A 15,481-nucleotide genomic window follows, 5' to 3' on the forward strand; every position below is an offset into this window, starting at 1 on the left:
TGTTGTTCACCAATAACCAGGATGTGTTATCCAGCATTTCTGCCACTTCTTTCACTTCACAAACTGACTGACATTTACCTCTCAGTACAGTACACACTTGTAGAAACTCAACCCTCATATTCTACAGAATATCCACTCATTCAGTTTGCTCTGGTGACTGTTTGTATTTTCGTGAGTGACGCAGCTTTCTCTGGATGGAGATCACAGTCCTGTTAGTGTGTCTGAACAAAAAGCTCCACAGTGTTTAGAAGTTTAGTGTTTTACACCAGGCTGACAGCTCTGGAGAGGAAGTAGTCTGATGGAGGTTCTGCCAATGATTTAAAGCAGCACTTTTCAGGGCGGCACGGTGGCGCAGTGGTTCGTACCGTCGCCTCACCGGCGAGAGTTCCGGGTTGTTCTCTGTGTTGCAGTTTACATGTTCTCTCTGTGGGTTCTCTACAGGTCCAAACACATGCAGGTGAATCAACTGGTGACTCTAAATTACCTGTAGGTGTGAGTGTGGGTGTGACTGTTTGTTTGTCTCTCTGTGTTGGTCCTCCATCTGTACAGGCTGAATCCCGCCTGTCGCCCAGTGACAGCTGGGACAGACTCCAGTCCCCGCGCCCCTTAACACAATAAGTGGTTTAGATAATGGATGGATGGATATTTCACACAGTTAGAGCTCAGTGTTGGAACAGGGGGCTTTTAATGTGAAAGGGTTAATATCGGGTTCTCTGTTAGTTTATTGTTTAAAACAAAGACCGAGGAGTTAACGAGAAATAAAATCTAGAAAATGTCAAACCTGTCAACAGAGACAGAGACAGATGAGTTCTACTGGTTCATTTCCTTCACTTTAAACTCAGACATGTACAGTTGTTCAGTCTCTTTCGATTTCACTCTCCTCTCTGTGTCGAAGTCCGTTGACATTGATCATATGAACTGGTCTCAGTGCTCATGTTGATGGCGCACAAAGACCAGGAACGAATTTTTTTAAGACCAAACATGTTGATCCGCGTCTGAGGATTCAGAGGAGCAGAACGAGGTTTTTCAACGTTTAACTTTCACCTTTAAACACTGGGCGTTTTGTCCGTTTTCGTTCGTCGATGTTTTTTCGAACTGTTGTTTTTATCAGCAATAACCTGCTGTCACTCCTGTTCCAACACTGATCTGAGCTCTAACTGTGAAAGCTGCTGCTTTAAAGATCACTGATCACCGTCAGAAACACTGAGAGCATCCTAACAAGAGGAAGCTGCTTCTACTGAGTCTAATGAAACTTTAGAGACTCTGAACCTTCATAGACTTCACATCATTGATCCTGTTCTCATTGATCAACACACAGAGGACATGAAGTTATATCATCTTTAAACTGTAGTTTGAGAAAACTGTACAAGGTCTGAGTCGTTTCACTTTGACAGATCAAGATAATAAAAAAGAAAGAAACAGGCTGTGGGGTTGAGAGAACAACAACTCTTAACGATTACACTCCTCTCTCGCTGCTTTCTCTCTCTCATTGGCTGAAACTGCCTGACCCTGTGGTGGTTGGTGAACAGTTTGGACTGAACACACTGAGTGAGTCCACACCCACTGTTTTGTATTCTGCGCAGTCTAAATTCAGACAGTCTGTTTTGAAACAGGCTGTGAGTCAGCTGCCGCATGGTCCGCGCACTCGTTGATAAGAGTTTTTTTTTCCACCTCTCTCTGGACTTTAATCCGGTTGCTCTTCGTCTCCTGGACTCTGGTTGAAGGTAAACTCTTTCATCATCTCGTTCATTTTCCTCCTCGCTGTGTTCACCTGAGATGTTGCCTGTTCTGTGTCCAATCAAACACTGAAGTCTTCGAGCTTCAGTGCACAAATGTAGGAGGAGTTTGTACAGAGGAGGAGACACCAGCTCAGATCACACTGTTCTCTCTCTGTGGTTTACATCAATCAGCTGTTTGTCATCAGCAGGATGATACAGAGAAAGGAGACTCTCATGTGTTTGTGTCTCTTCAGCTCTGTCTCCTCTCACAGGGAGAAGATGATCTGCTGGATCCTGCTGCTCATCAAACTGACCTCCTGTGTCTGTGGTTAGTTTCCTCCTTCACTTTATTCTTCACTAACTAATCACTAATCAATAATACAAGTCCTCAGTTTGTCTGCTCCTCACTTTCCCTCTCTGTCTCCTCAGCAGGAACATTTGTAGTGAATGTGACACAGACCTCCTATCAGGCAGAGGAGAACCACCACATCACACTGGACTGGACCTTCACCACCACAACTCACAGTTCAACCAACTCTGTTTCTATCCTCTGTGAACTGATCCTTGATCAGAAAACCTCAGTCCTGTTTCATCTCCATGAGGGTGTTGAGGTCTCAGAGTCTCAGGATGAACAGTTTTCAGGACGAGTCCAGTTTGACAAAGACGTCCTCAGAGAAGGACGAATCAGACTTCATGTGTCCAGACTCAGGACTGAGGACTCAGGTCTGTACCTGTGTGAGGTCACCACAGAGTCCGGTTCAAGCTCTAACAAATGTCGAGTCAACGTCACTGGTGAGTTGGTTCAGTAGAACTCAGTAGAAAACCCTTGTTATAGATGGTTGTCAGTGTGTTACAGAGTTTTGCTGCTCAGTGCTCTTTAGTGAGATTTCCATGTAGTTATATTATTAAATACAATATCTAATATGCTGCACTTGGAAACAAACATTAGATTCAAACCTAAACAGTTCACATTTTAATAGTTTTTCTGTCCTTTCCAGCAGCTGTTGATCAGCCTGAACCTCAGAGACCAACTGACAGACCAGGACCAGAGAGTCTAGGATGGATCAGCCTCTATGTTGGACTGGGAGCAGCAGCAGCAGTTCTACTGGTTTTCATTCTTGTAGTCTGCTGTGCTCGCCACTTAACTAAATCTAATAATAAGAGACAAATCTGGAGTACTGTAGAGGTTAAGTCCACCAGGTCAAAAAGGACTCTGTCTGGTGGACTTAACTGACTGTTGTCTTCTATCAATCAAACAGATCAAAACCAAGATGAAACTTGTGGCACCGAGTCCTCGACTGTTCAGCAAAGAGATGAAGTTAATGTCGACATTCCTGACCACTCCAGTCGTGAATAAACATGAAGGGAATTATGGGATGGAGGGACAACCCTGCTTCACCTCCTCTCTGTCCAGGTCCTGTCCATTAAATCCTGCCTTGATCAGAGAGTTTGCAGAGTTTGTACAGTTGTTTATTTTCTTTCTTAATCAGTTAAACAGCAGCTTTACCATGAAACATCAGCTTCACTTGTTCACTCTGATGTACAGACTTCAAACAGCTAACAAGTCCATCCTGCACTGAAACAAGCTGCTGATCTATAAAGTTTGTACATATTGTGTCTATTTCAGACATTTGATAATGTATATATGTAGATTATTTTATATATATTAAAATATATATTTTATATGTATTTCATATTGTATTAATATGTATTTCATACATGTAATACTAGCAATACATGTCTTGTTTATAATTTGTATATATTGTTCTGTTTATATCTTGTTTTGTACTTTCTCAGTATTGATGCCTTTTTATTATTGATGCTGTAAGTGAAAATTCCCTCCTGTACCACTAATAAAGTGCTATCATATCGTATCTTATATATAAGTGTGTTTGTCTCTGCAGCCTCTTGAAACTGAGTCAGACCGTCCATCAGTGGACATCAGGTCTCAACATGTGTCACAGTTAATGCAGCTCAAAGTTCATGTTCAAGTTCATGTGAGACTGAATGTAATTATTTTAGCTGTTATATCATGTATGTGAAAACACTAACTGCTAGTTTCATCTAGGCTGTAACAACAGCACTGATGTTTCATGTACATCTTCATTTTCAGAATAAACAACATAGAATGAAGAAGCAGGAAAAAGAGGAGAGAACAGTTCATTCTCTGAACTGAATGGAAACAAACAGATAAACAGACTAACTGCTGAAACTGTCCTTTACTGGATGTTTATCACTCCCCCTGCTGTAAATGACTGATACAACACATGGCTGTGGTTCTTCTAGGGAGGCGGAGGACGTTGTTTTCATTAGCACACAGTATGAGGAAGTGGCTTTTTGAGGTTTGTGGGCTGTTCACTGCAGACAAGACTTCAACGTCACGCTCAAACTTTCATTCCGTTTAGTTGGAGGAGGCTTTTAAGGCCTAACCAGAAAACACAGTGTCCTGTCAGGATGTTCAGTTCAGTTTGGTTTATAAACAGCAGAAAACTGATATGATTCTGCCTGATGTGATAATTTTAGTCTGTCTAACATGTTGATGTGAAGTGAGTGTGTTAATGTGGAGGTGGAACCATGAACAGTGTGACTGTGATCAGCTCTGTAGAGTTTGAACAGGTCTCTGTGAGCCTGTCACACAGAGGAACATCAGGAAAACACTGAGACTGAATCTGACATTTACAAACCTCATTGTACAACATTTGATCTGAGCTGATGACAAACAGAAAGAGTTCACCCTCAGAGACTCATCTACACAGTCCTGACACTGAGATTTCTGACGGGCCATGAAGGCCCTGAACGTAGCATCCCCGGTGTCATAAAAAAGACCACACTTACCATAACAATTCACTGTAGCTGAGTCTTTATCAGAGGAAAGTGACCCAGGAGAACTGACCTGCCTCTGCCTCTGTTGGTAAGTTATCTTCTGTTTATTTTATTTTCCCTCAGAGTTAAACCATCAGTCTTTCTTATGATTTTAATAAAAAGACGAATGAAAGTTTCACATCAGAAATCATCTGAAGAATCCTCACATCTCAGCTGTTACCAAAGGATTTTGTGTTGCTGGTTTCAACATTCATATTGTGATTTATTTGTTTTATTTAATTAACTTTAATTCAACAGAGAGAATCTGACTCTCTATATTAATTCTTTCACATTAAAAGCCTCCTGTTCCAGCTCTGTGATCTGAGTTGTGTCACTGTTACATCCTGAATGTTTGTTTTCTTTCTAACTGAGAATGTGTTTAAGTTGCATTTATTATTTGCATTTTGTCCCAGTGTGATTTCTAGCTCCATGTTGCCGTTCTAAATAATTATTAAACAGGTACAGGGTGGAGGTTGTAGCTCGTGCAACGTTCAAGTTTTTTATATGACATGTTGCAAGGGTTTGTACAGAGAAAAGAGAGTGTGTAAGACAGTGCTCCCCCTGCTGGTCACTGCTGGTCTGTTGGTTCACCTGACTAATCTCTGTACCCTCACTCTCAGTCAACCTGCTCGTTGTGTGGGGACATAAAGGGAAATATGGGAATAAATAATCATACACTTTATTTATATGACACTTGTCAAAGCAGCAGTTACAAAGTTCTTCACTGTGAATAATGATAAAACTCTCTGCAGCTGTTATAACTGATACAGTTGGTGTTCCTGTCCTCTGCTCAGTTGTCTGTAATGAGCAGGATGATACAGAGAAAGGAGGATGGTGATGAGTGAATGAAGTCAGACTGTAGATTCTCCTTGTTGGAACTTTGATGTCATGTGTTTGTGTCTCTTCAGCTCTGTCTCCTCTCACAGGGAGAAGATGATCTGCTGGATCCTGCTGCTCATCAAACTGACCTCCTGTGTCTGTGGTTAGTTTCCTCCTTCACTTTATTCTCCACTAACTAATCACTAATCAATAATACAAGTCCTCAGTTTGTCTGCTCCTCACTTTCCCTCTCTGTCTCCTCAGCAGGAACATTTGTAGTGAATGTGACACAGACCTCCTATCAGGCAGAGGAGAACCACCACATCACACTGGAGTGGACCTTCACCACCACAACTCACCGCTCTCTGGACTCTGTTTCTTTCCTCTGTGAACTGATCCTTGATCAGAGAGTCTCAACCCTGTACGAACTACATGATGGTGTTGAGTCTCAGGATGAAGAGTTTTCAGGACGAGTCCAGTTTGACAAAGACGTCCTCAGAGAAGGACGAATCAGACTTCATGTGTCCAGACTCAGGACTGAGGACTCAGGCCGGTATCAGTGTGGAGTTTTCACAAACTATGGAAGAGGCTTTGTTGAATGTCGACTCAACGTCACTGGTGAGTTGATTCAGTAGAACTTTGTTAACAGGTTCAGACCAACAGATTTTTGGATAAATAAGAACCTGAGAGGAAAAGTATTGTGGTCTTAATCCTTCCACTGTTTTCTAACAGTATCTGGGAAACATTACACTTTACACTGCTGATGTTATTAAATGTTTTTTTCTTCACATGAATGACAAAGATTTGTTTGGTCTCTTTACAGCAGCGAAGAATTTATCTGAACCTGAGGAACTAAACCCACCAAGTCAGGGAAGGATCGGTCTCTATGTTGGACTGGGACTGACAGCAGCAGCAGCTGTTGTTCTGACTGTTTGTTACTGTTTGTTCAGTCATTGTCTGCCTAGAGAACAGGATTTCTACTCAGAGTCCTGTGGTGGACTTGAGGAAAGTTACAGTTCAGTAGATGGATTAGAGGAAACGGGGGGCATAGAAAATCCTGGTTTCCAGGTCCTTTCCTTTGTCTTCTTCAGGATGTGATCATGATATAAGATCTATAGTCCACAGCTGATGAACAATAATGGACTTGATGATGTCCTGTTGAAAGGACACTTTGTTAAATCAGACAGATGTAAAATGTGCACTGTGTTCACCATATTGAGATTATGCACCTCATACACTGTGCCACATGTAGCCAATCTATGCATTGAAGATCTGTGTGATTAATTCTTCAAAATGAAATATGACATAAATACATTATATTCTATCTAACACACTCTTAACCGTTGCATGATGTAATGAAAGTATTCAGCCTGTTTGTGGTTGAAGTGTGTGCAGGACGCTGATTGATCCACTAGGTGTCACCGTTGTGCGGTAGGAACTGTCCTTCAGGTACAGGTGTTGCTACACGGAGGGACCGTGTGAACGCTGTGATCGTGTTGGTGAAATGTTTGGACGCTTCTAGATTCTGTCCTTTAACGTCGAGACCATGAAACGGTGAGCAAAAACCAACAGATTTACAGTCACTGAGCCGGACTGTGCAGCCTCTCAGCGGCGTTAAATTTAAGACGAGCCGCTATAAAACAGTTCACTCGTGGTCATTTGAAGTTCATGTCCCTGGTGAGTACACACGTTAGCTCTGTAATTATTTTGAATCATTCATTTTAAGTTCATATCTAAGTGGTTGTTTTATGTTATTATATTTTTGTAACGCTTTAGCTCCCTATCGATCGAGCATATTGTTTTGTGAGAGTGACGATGGTTTAATTTAAGTGTATGCTTTCCTGCCAGGAATAAACGGCCAGTGGCAACAGTGGTTTGGTCTCCGTTTGGTCATAATTAACACAACGCACGAACACTACCGCTACATGAAGCAGTATTAGTAAGAGTGTAAATGACCTCAAAGACCATCACTTAGAGAGAACGTCATTCAGCTGGGGATGCTGCACAGATCAGACTACAGCTCCTCAGGGAGAGATAACTGCAGAAAGTGACGGGAGGAGAGACGAAAGAGCAGAATCCTAGATGTCGAGTGAAATATCATGTGGTCTTTAAAGTGTTGTTGTTAGACAATCTGAGATTTCTGAAGTCTGTGAGAATCTTTTCCCTCAGCTGCCACACTAATACATACATAAATCATTTGGATAGCCTCTTTCCTGGTGCATTGCTGTTACACCTGTGTATATATTGATCAGATGCGCCATCTTGTTGACATCTAGAGTCACTTTTCTGAATCTCTCTCACTCCTGTTGGCTCCAGTTGGTGTCTTTACAGTCAGTGTTTGGTTTTGCTATGAGCTCAAAGCAGAGAAAAGTTTATTGTGGTGACAGAATAACAGACCAATATGGTAATGTTGTGCAGCTGAGGATTTGAAGCTGATTTATCACAGAGATGTTGATGAAAAGTTCCAGACACACCTACAGGTCTATAATGATGATACTGTGTCAGTTTTCCCTGTAGGCAACACTGACCATTGCTGTTTTTTTTCTGTTTTTATTCTGCTGTTATTGTGGTTTGCACTGCTGTTGAAAATTCAGCAACCATTTTTTGCTTTTTTGTTTGTTTTGTTTTATGGGCTAATATCCCCTATTGTTGTTGTCAAGGAGTCCTTATTGATTAACATTCAATATATGATCAGCTGAGGCTGATTTAGGGACGTGAAGCTAGTTGACAGGCAAAATGCAAACATTTTCCAACCACACTGTAGACAAAGAGTCAGCATAAATGTGGCAGGATTCCTGGCTTTCTTGCCAGTTTCTATAGTGCCCAGCTGATATGTTGCTGCTTGGACTTAACATCTCTGGAGGATCCTAGCAAATTTATTGGTAATTCTAGGTGTTTGCAGGAGGGGATGGATGAGACATGGGGATATGAGGTCTCAGAGAATCTTTCTACAAGATGAACTTGATTATATGGTTACCAAACTTTTAACAGTAGGATTTAAGATTTTCATTGATTTGAAATTGATATTTATTTTTGGTTGTTCCGGTAGTCACATGTCAAACTGCTTACAATTTGGATTCAAGACTAGGCAACTTCCGTATCCGTTTCTTTTATGACAGATCTCTACAGCCTCCAGTAAGTACAGCTTAATTCATACAAAACGTGCTTATTATTTACAGGTTAGTTTAACTGTGGGCATAAAGGATTGTTTCCTGTTGAGTACCTGTGGTGTTTGTCCCATATGCAACCTGGATTTATTTTTCGAGTGTTGAACAATTTGTGAGTTTCACACCACGCTACGTTTTTGCTTCAGCTCAGCTATATTGTGTAGAGAACTAGCCCTCCTCGCTTCCAATTTCAACATCATCCTCTTGCCAAAGGTCTTTGTCTTCAATGGCACTCAGACCCGAGACCCAAAGGAAACAACTAAAGGTAGGTCACCAATATAAACTGTTACCATGGTTACCTACAGAAAAAGCTGAAATAATACAGTAACAAAAGTATTTTTTTTCTTTAATTGTTAGAAATTTTCTTAGAAAATCTCCAATTAGATGGACTTTAGTTTTCCACATTTGGTGAAGTGATGTAAATGTTCTTGATCCACCTCTACAGACAAGATGTCATGTACTAATGTGCTTTCTGCCTTATGGTGGAGAACAGACACTGATGGCTCCAAAGGCAGACAACTCAGAGGATGCCAGTCAACAATGAAAACTCTTTACTGCCTTATTTTTATTCAGTTTGTTCTCTCACAGTGACATGTATTTGAATTTGGCTACATCCCCCAATAAAAACTATTATGTAAGTCATAACTTTATGGTTTTTGCATTTATTTGTAATTAAATGAGAAAAACACCTGAACAGTTTATGTGGTAAAGCAGTAGATGGATTAAGCTTTCCGGCATTAACTGATGAACACTTTTACAAAAAATGAAGACTAACTAAATGAAAACCAACCCTTAGTGCTGCCTGTCATAATATACAGTGTATTACACTTTAAAAACTCTTGGGTTGTGAGGCCTAAAAAACTAAAAGTGGATATTGTGCCAACAAATGAAGCAAAGTTAGAATTATCTTCAAAAATGTAAGTGTTGTAAAAAGTACTACTACAATGTGTGCCAGAGCTGTAGCTGCAGATTTTTTTTTTTTGAGTAGAATAAAAACTCCAAATCAAGATTACTTGGCTGAAGGTAAAATAAAAAGCCAGAGGGAAAAACTTTGTACAGTAGTTGTTATTTCTAAAGTTACATAGTGGTCAGTTTGATCCAAGGCAAAATGATAGCAATGAAATGTATCGAAAGTGTAAATGAAAATATTGCAAATTAAAACAATAAGGCAGTGAAGCATATCAGCTTCTACTATATACAGAGGCATTCATAACCTATAGAAAACATATTTACAGCAACTGTAACACCTATTTGATCGTTATTTATTATAGCCTGCTAGCAATGAATTTTTATAGTTTGAGAAACAGAGCTTAAGCCTGCATTCAGACTGATAATAGTGCTCCATCAATACACATCTCCTCATTAATTTAAAAAAGACTATCGCAAACCATGGATGGATTATCAAACCGGCACAGGCCCGGAGCTCAAGGGGTCAGAGGGCCTGAGCCTCTGTATGACATATGACATATTAATATTTCTTGTTTGAAAGTGATAGAAACATAAAACAACCAAAAAGAAACTTCTGTCTGTGCCCTGGTGCCTTTTCTCCTCAAATCCATCCATATTGATAACAGGGAATATGTGTTTTGATGTATCAAAAACCACAGAGTCACCCAGGTTTGTTAACCTGCTAGTTAGCTAGCTAACAGCTAGTTAGCTAACAGCTAGCTAACAGCTAGTTAGCTAGCAGGTTAACTGGGCTGACTCCTATTTAACTGATGCTTATTTCAAAACTGAGATTGACAACACATGTAAACAAACCACAGCAAAATGGTTCAAGCTAGCTTTGCATTTATAGTTGGTGGGTTGTTTATATGCTGTTCACTGACAAATAATTCAGTTCAATCTGTTTATATCCTTGTGTTTAACAGACACGGTCTCTGCCTCCATGCTGATATTGTGGTTATCATTGAAGGTGCTAAGAAGAGGAGGAGGAGGAAAAGGAGAAAGGAGAGAAGGGGAGGACAGAGGAGGTGGCTTCAGGAGAGCTGAGGAGCTGATCGCACCATGGCGGCTCGTCCAGGTTTATTTCAACAAATGGGTCACTGGAGCAAACCGCTAACGAAAGGAGAAAGACACAAGTTTAAGTAAGATTTTAGATTTACATTTTCTAAAATGTAATTATCCAAAGATATGTTCTTTCTTATTTTTACTTCCTGTTGGAGTTAAAAGCTGAGACTGATTTTAGCTAACTAGCGCCTTAGTTAATTTCAGCACAAAAACTAGAAGCAAATGTAGCTCCATCAAAGGTGTCCTCTAGCAACTCAAAAGGTATCATATGTACACATTATATCTTGTGTGTTTTATGTGTAGACATAAAAAAAAATGAAACATGGTAGTTAACCAGTTCTTGGTGAGCTATTTCTTGACTAACTAAAGACAAAGGACCTGCTCTCACCAGCTATAATAGTTGCCAGGTTTGCACATTTTCACATTTTTGCTTGTCAAGGTGTTTTCAGGTTTGGAGAGTCAAATGAAAAATGTTTGACTGTCATGACTAGAACTGTCTTGCAAGTCCCACAGCTTTGTGGAAGTGCAACACTAAAACACTGTTGAATTACTTTTAGGCATATGGTAGATTTTTGTGTTTGTATTATGTGCCTGAATCCATTCAAAGAATCTTACATGGGTTGTTGTTGTTTTCGTTCTGTGGCGGCTCCCTAAAGCCATCGAACATCAGGTCTATACTGCCCGGTGGATTGGATGTCTTGTCAGCTGTGTCATCGTCCAACGTGGGGCTGGTGTCACTGGAGGGCGACGTCTCCAGACCGTTTGCATCTGGCTGTTCCTGTGGAGCTGGAGAGACAGACCAAACAGAGGAAGAGAAGAAAAAGGTAAGGTGAGGTGAAAAGCTTTTCTAGTACATCCAATACCTTGTTTGATGTCAGTGACTTTAAAATGCTAAACACTGAAAATTTGTACCGTTCTCTCCATTCGAGCCCTTTTCCTCCAACTGTACACTTGTGCCATTTGCTGCTGGTGGAGGTGAAGGGTCATTGGTGGTCACTAGATCTTTAGGGGCTGGTCGATCTGAAATAAATCACACACAAACCAAAGCACACAAGTCAGGATAGTCTTTTATAAAGTCGTGTTAATTTAAATCCTACCACATAAACACACACCTAGATCATCCAGGTAGACTGGTTCGAAGGTGCCTGTGGGTTCATTGAATTGATTGATGATGGGATCCTGACGCTGGAGGTCAAATGAGTATGTCTGGACAAACAAATAAACAAGTAGACTCAAATATAGTACACAGGAGCATCTTGTAGCTGTCTTCACTGTAAAACGATACAATAAGTCGGTGTAAAATATTAATTTTAAAGGAAATGCCACCAAAAAATAAACTCTTCCTTTCTATAACTCATTCCCCTACCCTGGAGACTCTTCTGAGAAAGTAGAGGATGATACACAGAACGATGATCACCAGGATGATGAACGCTAGGATCACATAACCTAGAGACACACATAAATTGATTCAGATAAATTCATACAAATAAAAGAAAAAGAAAGGAAAAAGAAAAAGAACATTGCCACTTGACAAATCAATTTGTACTTCAGCTCTCTCAGTAAAGCCTGGAAAGTGTTGACTTCTGTTTTACAAAACAATCACTACATCACCTAGGTTTTAAAAAAAATAATATCTGCATATAGTCATTATTGGGAACACAGGGGGGCAGCATTGAGAGAGTGTAATATGCCCTAAAGAGATATAGTCTGAGCATATAAGGAGTTTTCCTGCCAATATATTAGCTTGAGTACATAATGTACAGGACTATCTATACATGTCATCATCATCAGACATTTGATCTGTGATGAGTGCCTCAGATGTTTTGTTTCATTACAAACACAGAGCACTTGTCTGATAAGTAAAAATCTGGAAAGTTGAGATCCTTATCACCTTTTGTTCTACATATCAAGACCGTGCTCTTTTTGTCATTATATTGTACATATACTGTCCATAGATAGTATTTAATAGTACTGTGAGTGAGAGTAAAAATCACATAAAAGAAGGTAAATTAAATTATTGAAATAAAAAATTGGGCATTTTTAAACAAAACTCATACAATTAAATACAATGTATTCATTTATTTAATATTAAAATGATAATAGTACAACATCCTTACCCCAGGACGAGCTATCTGTTTCTGTAGTTGTCACAAAAGAGAAAGACAGCTGGTTAGTGATCAATACTCTAAGGTTCAGTAATTAATTTCAAACAAAATCACTGTCATTTCATGGTGTCACTATTCTTGCCCTCTAGTGGAGAACAGTTATCATCATTTCATAGGGTAAATTCTGACGTTAAACGTTGTGGGAGGGGTGTCCTGGTGGCCTCGTGGTTATGAAACATATCACGTAATCACGATGCCCCAGATATGATTCCGGCTGGAGACATAACAATGAACCATACCCTTCTTTGTCTCTACCCACGTTTCCTGTCTGTATCTACACCTTTGCTACGTGTCAGTCAGTTCAGATGATTGTTTCAAATGAAATCCCCACATTGTTAATGAAGATGTCCCACAGCTCTTTCTTTTATGCATAGATATTTATTGCATTGCAAAAAGTGTAGTTTTTATGCTGACGATATCGTCTTCTGTGTCTAATGCAAATCAGACCTTCTCTAGGTAACAGTCTGTCTTTAACAATTTCAAGTTTTTTCATTTGTCTTTACTGGGCAGCGATGGAATAGAAACAGAAAGGAAACCTTGCAAGAGACAGAGGATATGACATACAGCATACAGTAGGTCCTTAGCTGGGATTGAACCCGATATGTCCTGGGACTGCTTTTCTTCCATGTTTGGTTTTTGGTAATGATTTATGGTCTGGTAATTATCAAGACAGTTTCTGGCTTATTTTTGTGTTTCAGCTCTGAATAAGGAAATATGATTTTAAATTTGATTTGTTGCCATTGAAAAACAAATCTTTTGATAAGTGTGTGTGTGCATGACAGGTAGCACTTTTCATGTGCAAAAGTGACCTACCAGCCGCTGGGCGCTGCGCCTGAGCATTTGCGTGTTTAGTGTGACAGTGACAGTTTAGTGTGAATGTGTTAGAAGTGTGTGTTTGTGTAGCAGGCAGAGAACATGAGCATGTGATAGCTGTGGTTTGACACACAGGAAGACAAACTGAGGCACGCAACTTGTGAAGCCGCCTTCTGCATCTGCATCAGAAAGGTACCTGGCTTTTTGGTGGTGGTCTTCACTGCAGAATCTGTAGTACTGCGAACTCCAGCGTCCTTCGTCACGCTCCCTGACACGCCAGCCAAGGTTGCCGCAGGTGCCTTTGTGCTGCTGCTGCCTTCTGTTGTTTTGTTAGGCGAATAGTTTTTGTCATCTTCGTCTGCCTTCCTTATTTCTTCCTGTAAAAGAGGGAGATCAGAGTTTGTTCTTTATATGATTTAGGGCCAGATATTTAGTTTTTCTAATCTGCGCCCTCTGAATTAAACACATTGAATTTTAGGGCATCTGACTGATCAACAACAACAGGCCCAAAGTATATAAACTTATATAAACTTATAAACCTTAAAATATTCCACTCTGCAAACGAAGAGCATAATGCTTAACAACACTACATCACATGCAGAAGAAGCTAGCTCTGTAATTCTGTCTTTTATCTGCCAACCTCCTTTGGTTAATGTTGCATTGTGTTAGCTTCTAGGGGTACATGGGTTCCACTACCAGTAACCACTCAGACTCTGAGCCCAGCAGAATTTAATTAAACATGAGTGCTGTAATTACCACTTGTGGCTGCTGCTGCTGCTCAGAGTTACATATGGTTGCTTTAATTTCCAAGCTATAAGCATTGATATGTTGCACTTTGAGAACAACACCTGATTTAGCTTTCCTACCATGCTGAGAGTTTATGAGGTTGGTTTCATGCAGAACATTAGTTGTTGAATGGTGATATGTTACAAGTAAAGAGGTACAAATCTAAGAAACTTGACTCTGCTCTTACCTTGTCGTCTTTTCCATGCACATCTGTTGCATTCTCTGGTGTAGGACTCTGCGTGGATGGGGAGACCCGTGTGAGGAGGGTAGTGTTGTCAGCTTCAAGTGGGGCCTTCAAGGCTGGGGAAGTAGTCACGGGGGCAGGGCATCTGTGTCAAGTGTACAGAAGAAACACAGAATCAGCCAGATGTTTTCTGTATGACGGTACAGGTCAGGACAGAGTGGTAGAGGACAGGAGAGGAGCTCAGGACAGTCCAGAGCTACATGGATTACAGATTTATACATTTACTGTATATGGTTAGATTCTGACCGTTATCATTGGACCTCTTGAGCCGTTGTCTAAAAAAAAAAAGTCTGGGCACCAGTTCAGTGCGGGACAGTTCGTTGTTACTGTACCTTCGTCTCCGTTCTCCTGAGAAGGTGCTGGTGAACCTGTAGTTTTTTCTTGTCCTCTGGAAATCGAAGAAATTACTAGAACTGAGACAGAAGGAGAAAATGATAAATGGAGAAACTGAAAACAGACGTCATGGATGGAGGTCTGAACAGGCAAAATAAATGAAAGGACTGGTAGATGTACAATGACTTTACGATGATTTTATACTTTGTGCTACAAACATTTAAATGAACTCCTCAGATTCTGGTCAATGTAAACTAAAGGAACACATGTATCAGTTCATAGGTAAACTTGTTGACTGCCAAGGGTTTAGTTTTTTTTACAGAACTGCTGCTGCAACAGGTTTTCATATGTGTGAAAAAGACCAACGCTGGTGTGAAAATCTGAACAAAGAAATAAAACAGCAGCAGGACGGAGGACAGATCAGAGCGTATAGAACTGTATTAATAACAATATTTTTACGTGTGCTACTTTTGATGAAATTTCATGTTGCCTGTCTACAAATTTTTTGGTGTTTTTTTTTGGGATATCATTTAACACAGATTTTGGTTAGTAAATAAATAATGT

General features: G+C 40.2%; 3 protein-coding genes across 8 annotated transcripts in view; 2 read left to right on the forward strand and 1 right to left on the reverse strand.

The window, feature by feature from the left end:
- Positions 1 to 3,592, forward strand: part of LOC108873689 (uncharacterized) — a 26,977-nt gene extending 23,385 nt beyond the window's left edge. Inside the window, exon 7 of the mRNA XM_051075399.1 lies at positions 2,978 to 3,592. Within this exon, the coding sequence (XP_050931356.1) occupies positions 2,978 to 3,075 (98 nt within the window). The 3' untranslated portion in view covers positions 3,076 to 3,592. The remainder of the gene's footprint in view (positions 1 to 2,977) is intronic.
- Positions 1 to 8,901, forward strand: part of LOC108873690 (uncharacterized) — an 11,507-nt gene extending 2,606 nt beyond the window's left edge. Inside the window, exons 1-4 of one of the 6 annotated variants that reach the window (XM_051075403.1) lie at positions 1,608 to 1,724; positions 1,973 to 2,046; positions 2,148 to 2,510; positions 2,717 to 2,971. In XM_051075403.1, the coding sequence (XP_050931360.1) occupies positions 1,998 to 2,046; positions 2,148 to 2,510; positions 2,717 to 2,952 (648 nt within the window). In that variant the 5' untranslated portion in view covers positions 1,608 to 1,724; positions 1,973 to 1,997 and the 3' untranslated portion in view covers positions 2,953 to 2,971. Of the gene's footprint in view, positions 1 to 1,607; positions 1,725 to 1,972; positions 2,047 to 2,147; positions 2,511 to 2,716; positions 2,972 to 4,549; positions 4,630 to 5,488; positions 5,563 to 5,663; positions 6,018 to 6,222 lie in introns of those variants that run through there. The other 5 variants (XM_051075400.1, XM_051075401.1, XM_051075402.1 and 2 more) reach the window with 5 other exon arrangements.
- Positions 8,902 to 9,613: 712 nt separating this feature from the next.
- On the reverse strand, positions 9,614 to 14,805 carry LOC108873695 (uncharacterized). The gene is made up of 9 exons (XM_051075758.1): positions 14,729 to 14,805; positions 14,528 to 14,669; positions 13,751 to 13,931; positions 12,694 to 12,714; positions 11,943 to 12,022; positions 11,689 to 11,782; positions 11,489 to 11,596; positions 11,192 to 11,362; positions 9,614 to 10,624 (listed from the first exon to the last, which is right to left on the reverse strand). Exons 1-9 carry the CDS (start codon positions 14,803 to 14,805, stop codon positions 10,485 to 10,487), a joined length of 1,014 nt encoding a protein of 337 aa, XP_050931715.1. The 3' UTR covers positions 9,614 to 10,484.
- Positions 14,806 to 15,481: the final 676 nt, after the last annotated feature.

The sequence above is a fragment of the Lates calcarifer genome, linkage group LG14, assembly GCF_001640805.2.
Source record: "Lates calcarifer isolate ASB-BC8 linkage group LG14, TLL_Latcal_v3, whole genome shotgun sequence".
Classification (NCBI taxonomy): domain Eukaryota; kingdom Metazoa; phylum Chordata; class Actinopteri; family Centropomidae; genus Lates; species Lates calcarifer.

Bases quoted from the DNA above. Each gene is read 5' to 3' on its own strand.
- LOC108873695 (XM_051075758.1), bottom strand. From the start codon at position 14,805: ATGTATAAATCTGTAATCCATGTAGCTCTGGACTGTCCTGAGCTCCTC. The intron at 12,715-13,750 runs GTACCTTTCTGA...TGACAACTACAG, and splicing joins GACCACCACCAAAAAGCCAG to AAACAGATAGCTCGTCCTGG. The intron at 11,783-11,942 runs GTAGGGGAATGA...TTGTTTGTCCAG, and splicing joins TTCTCAGAAGAGTCTCCAGG to ACATACTCATTTGACCTCCA.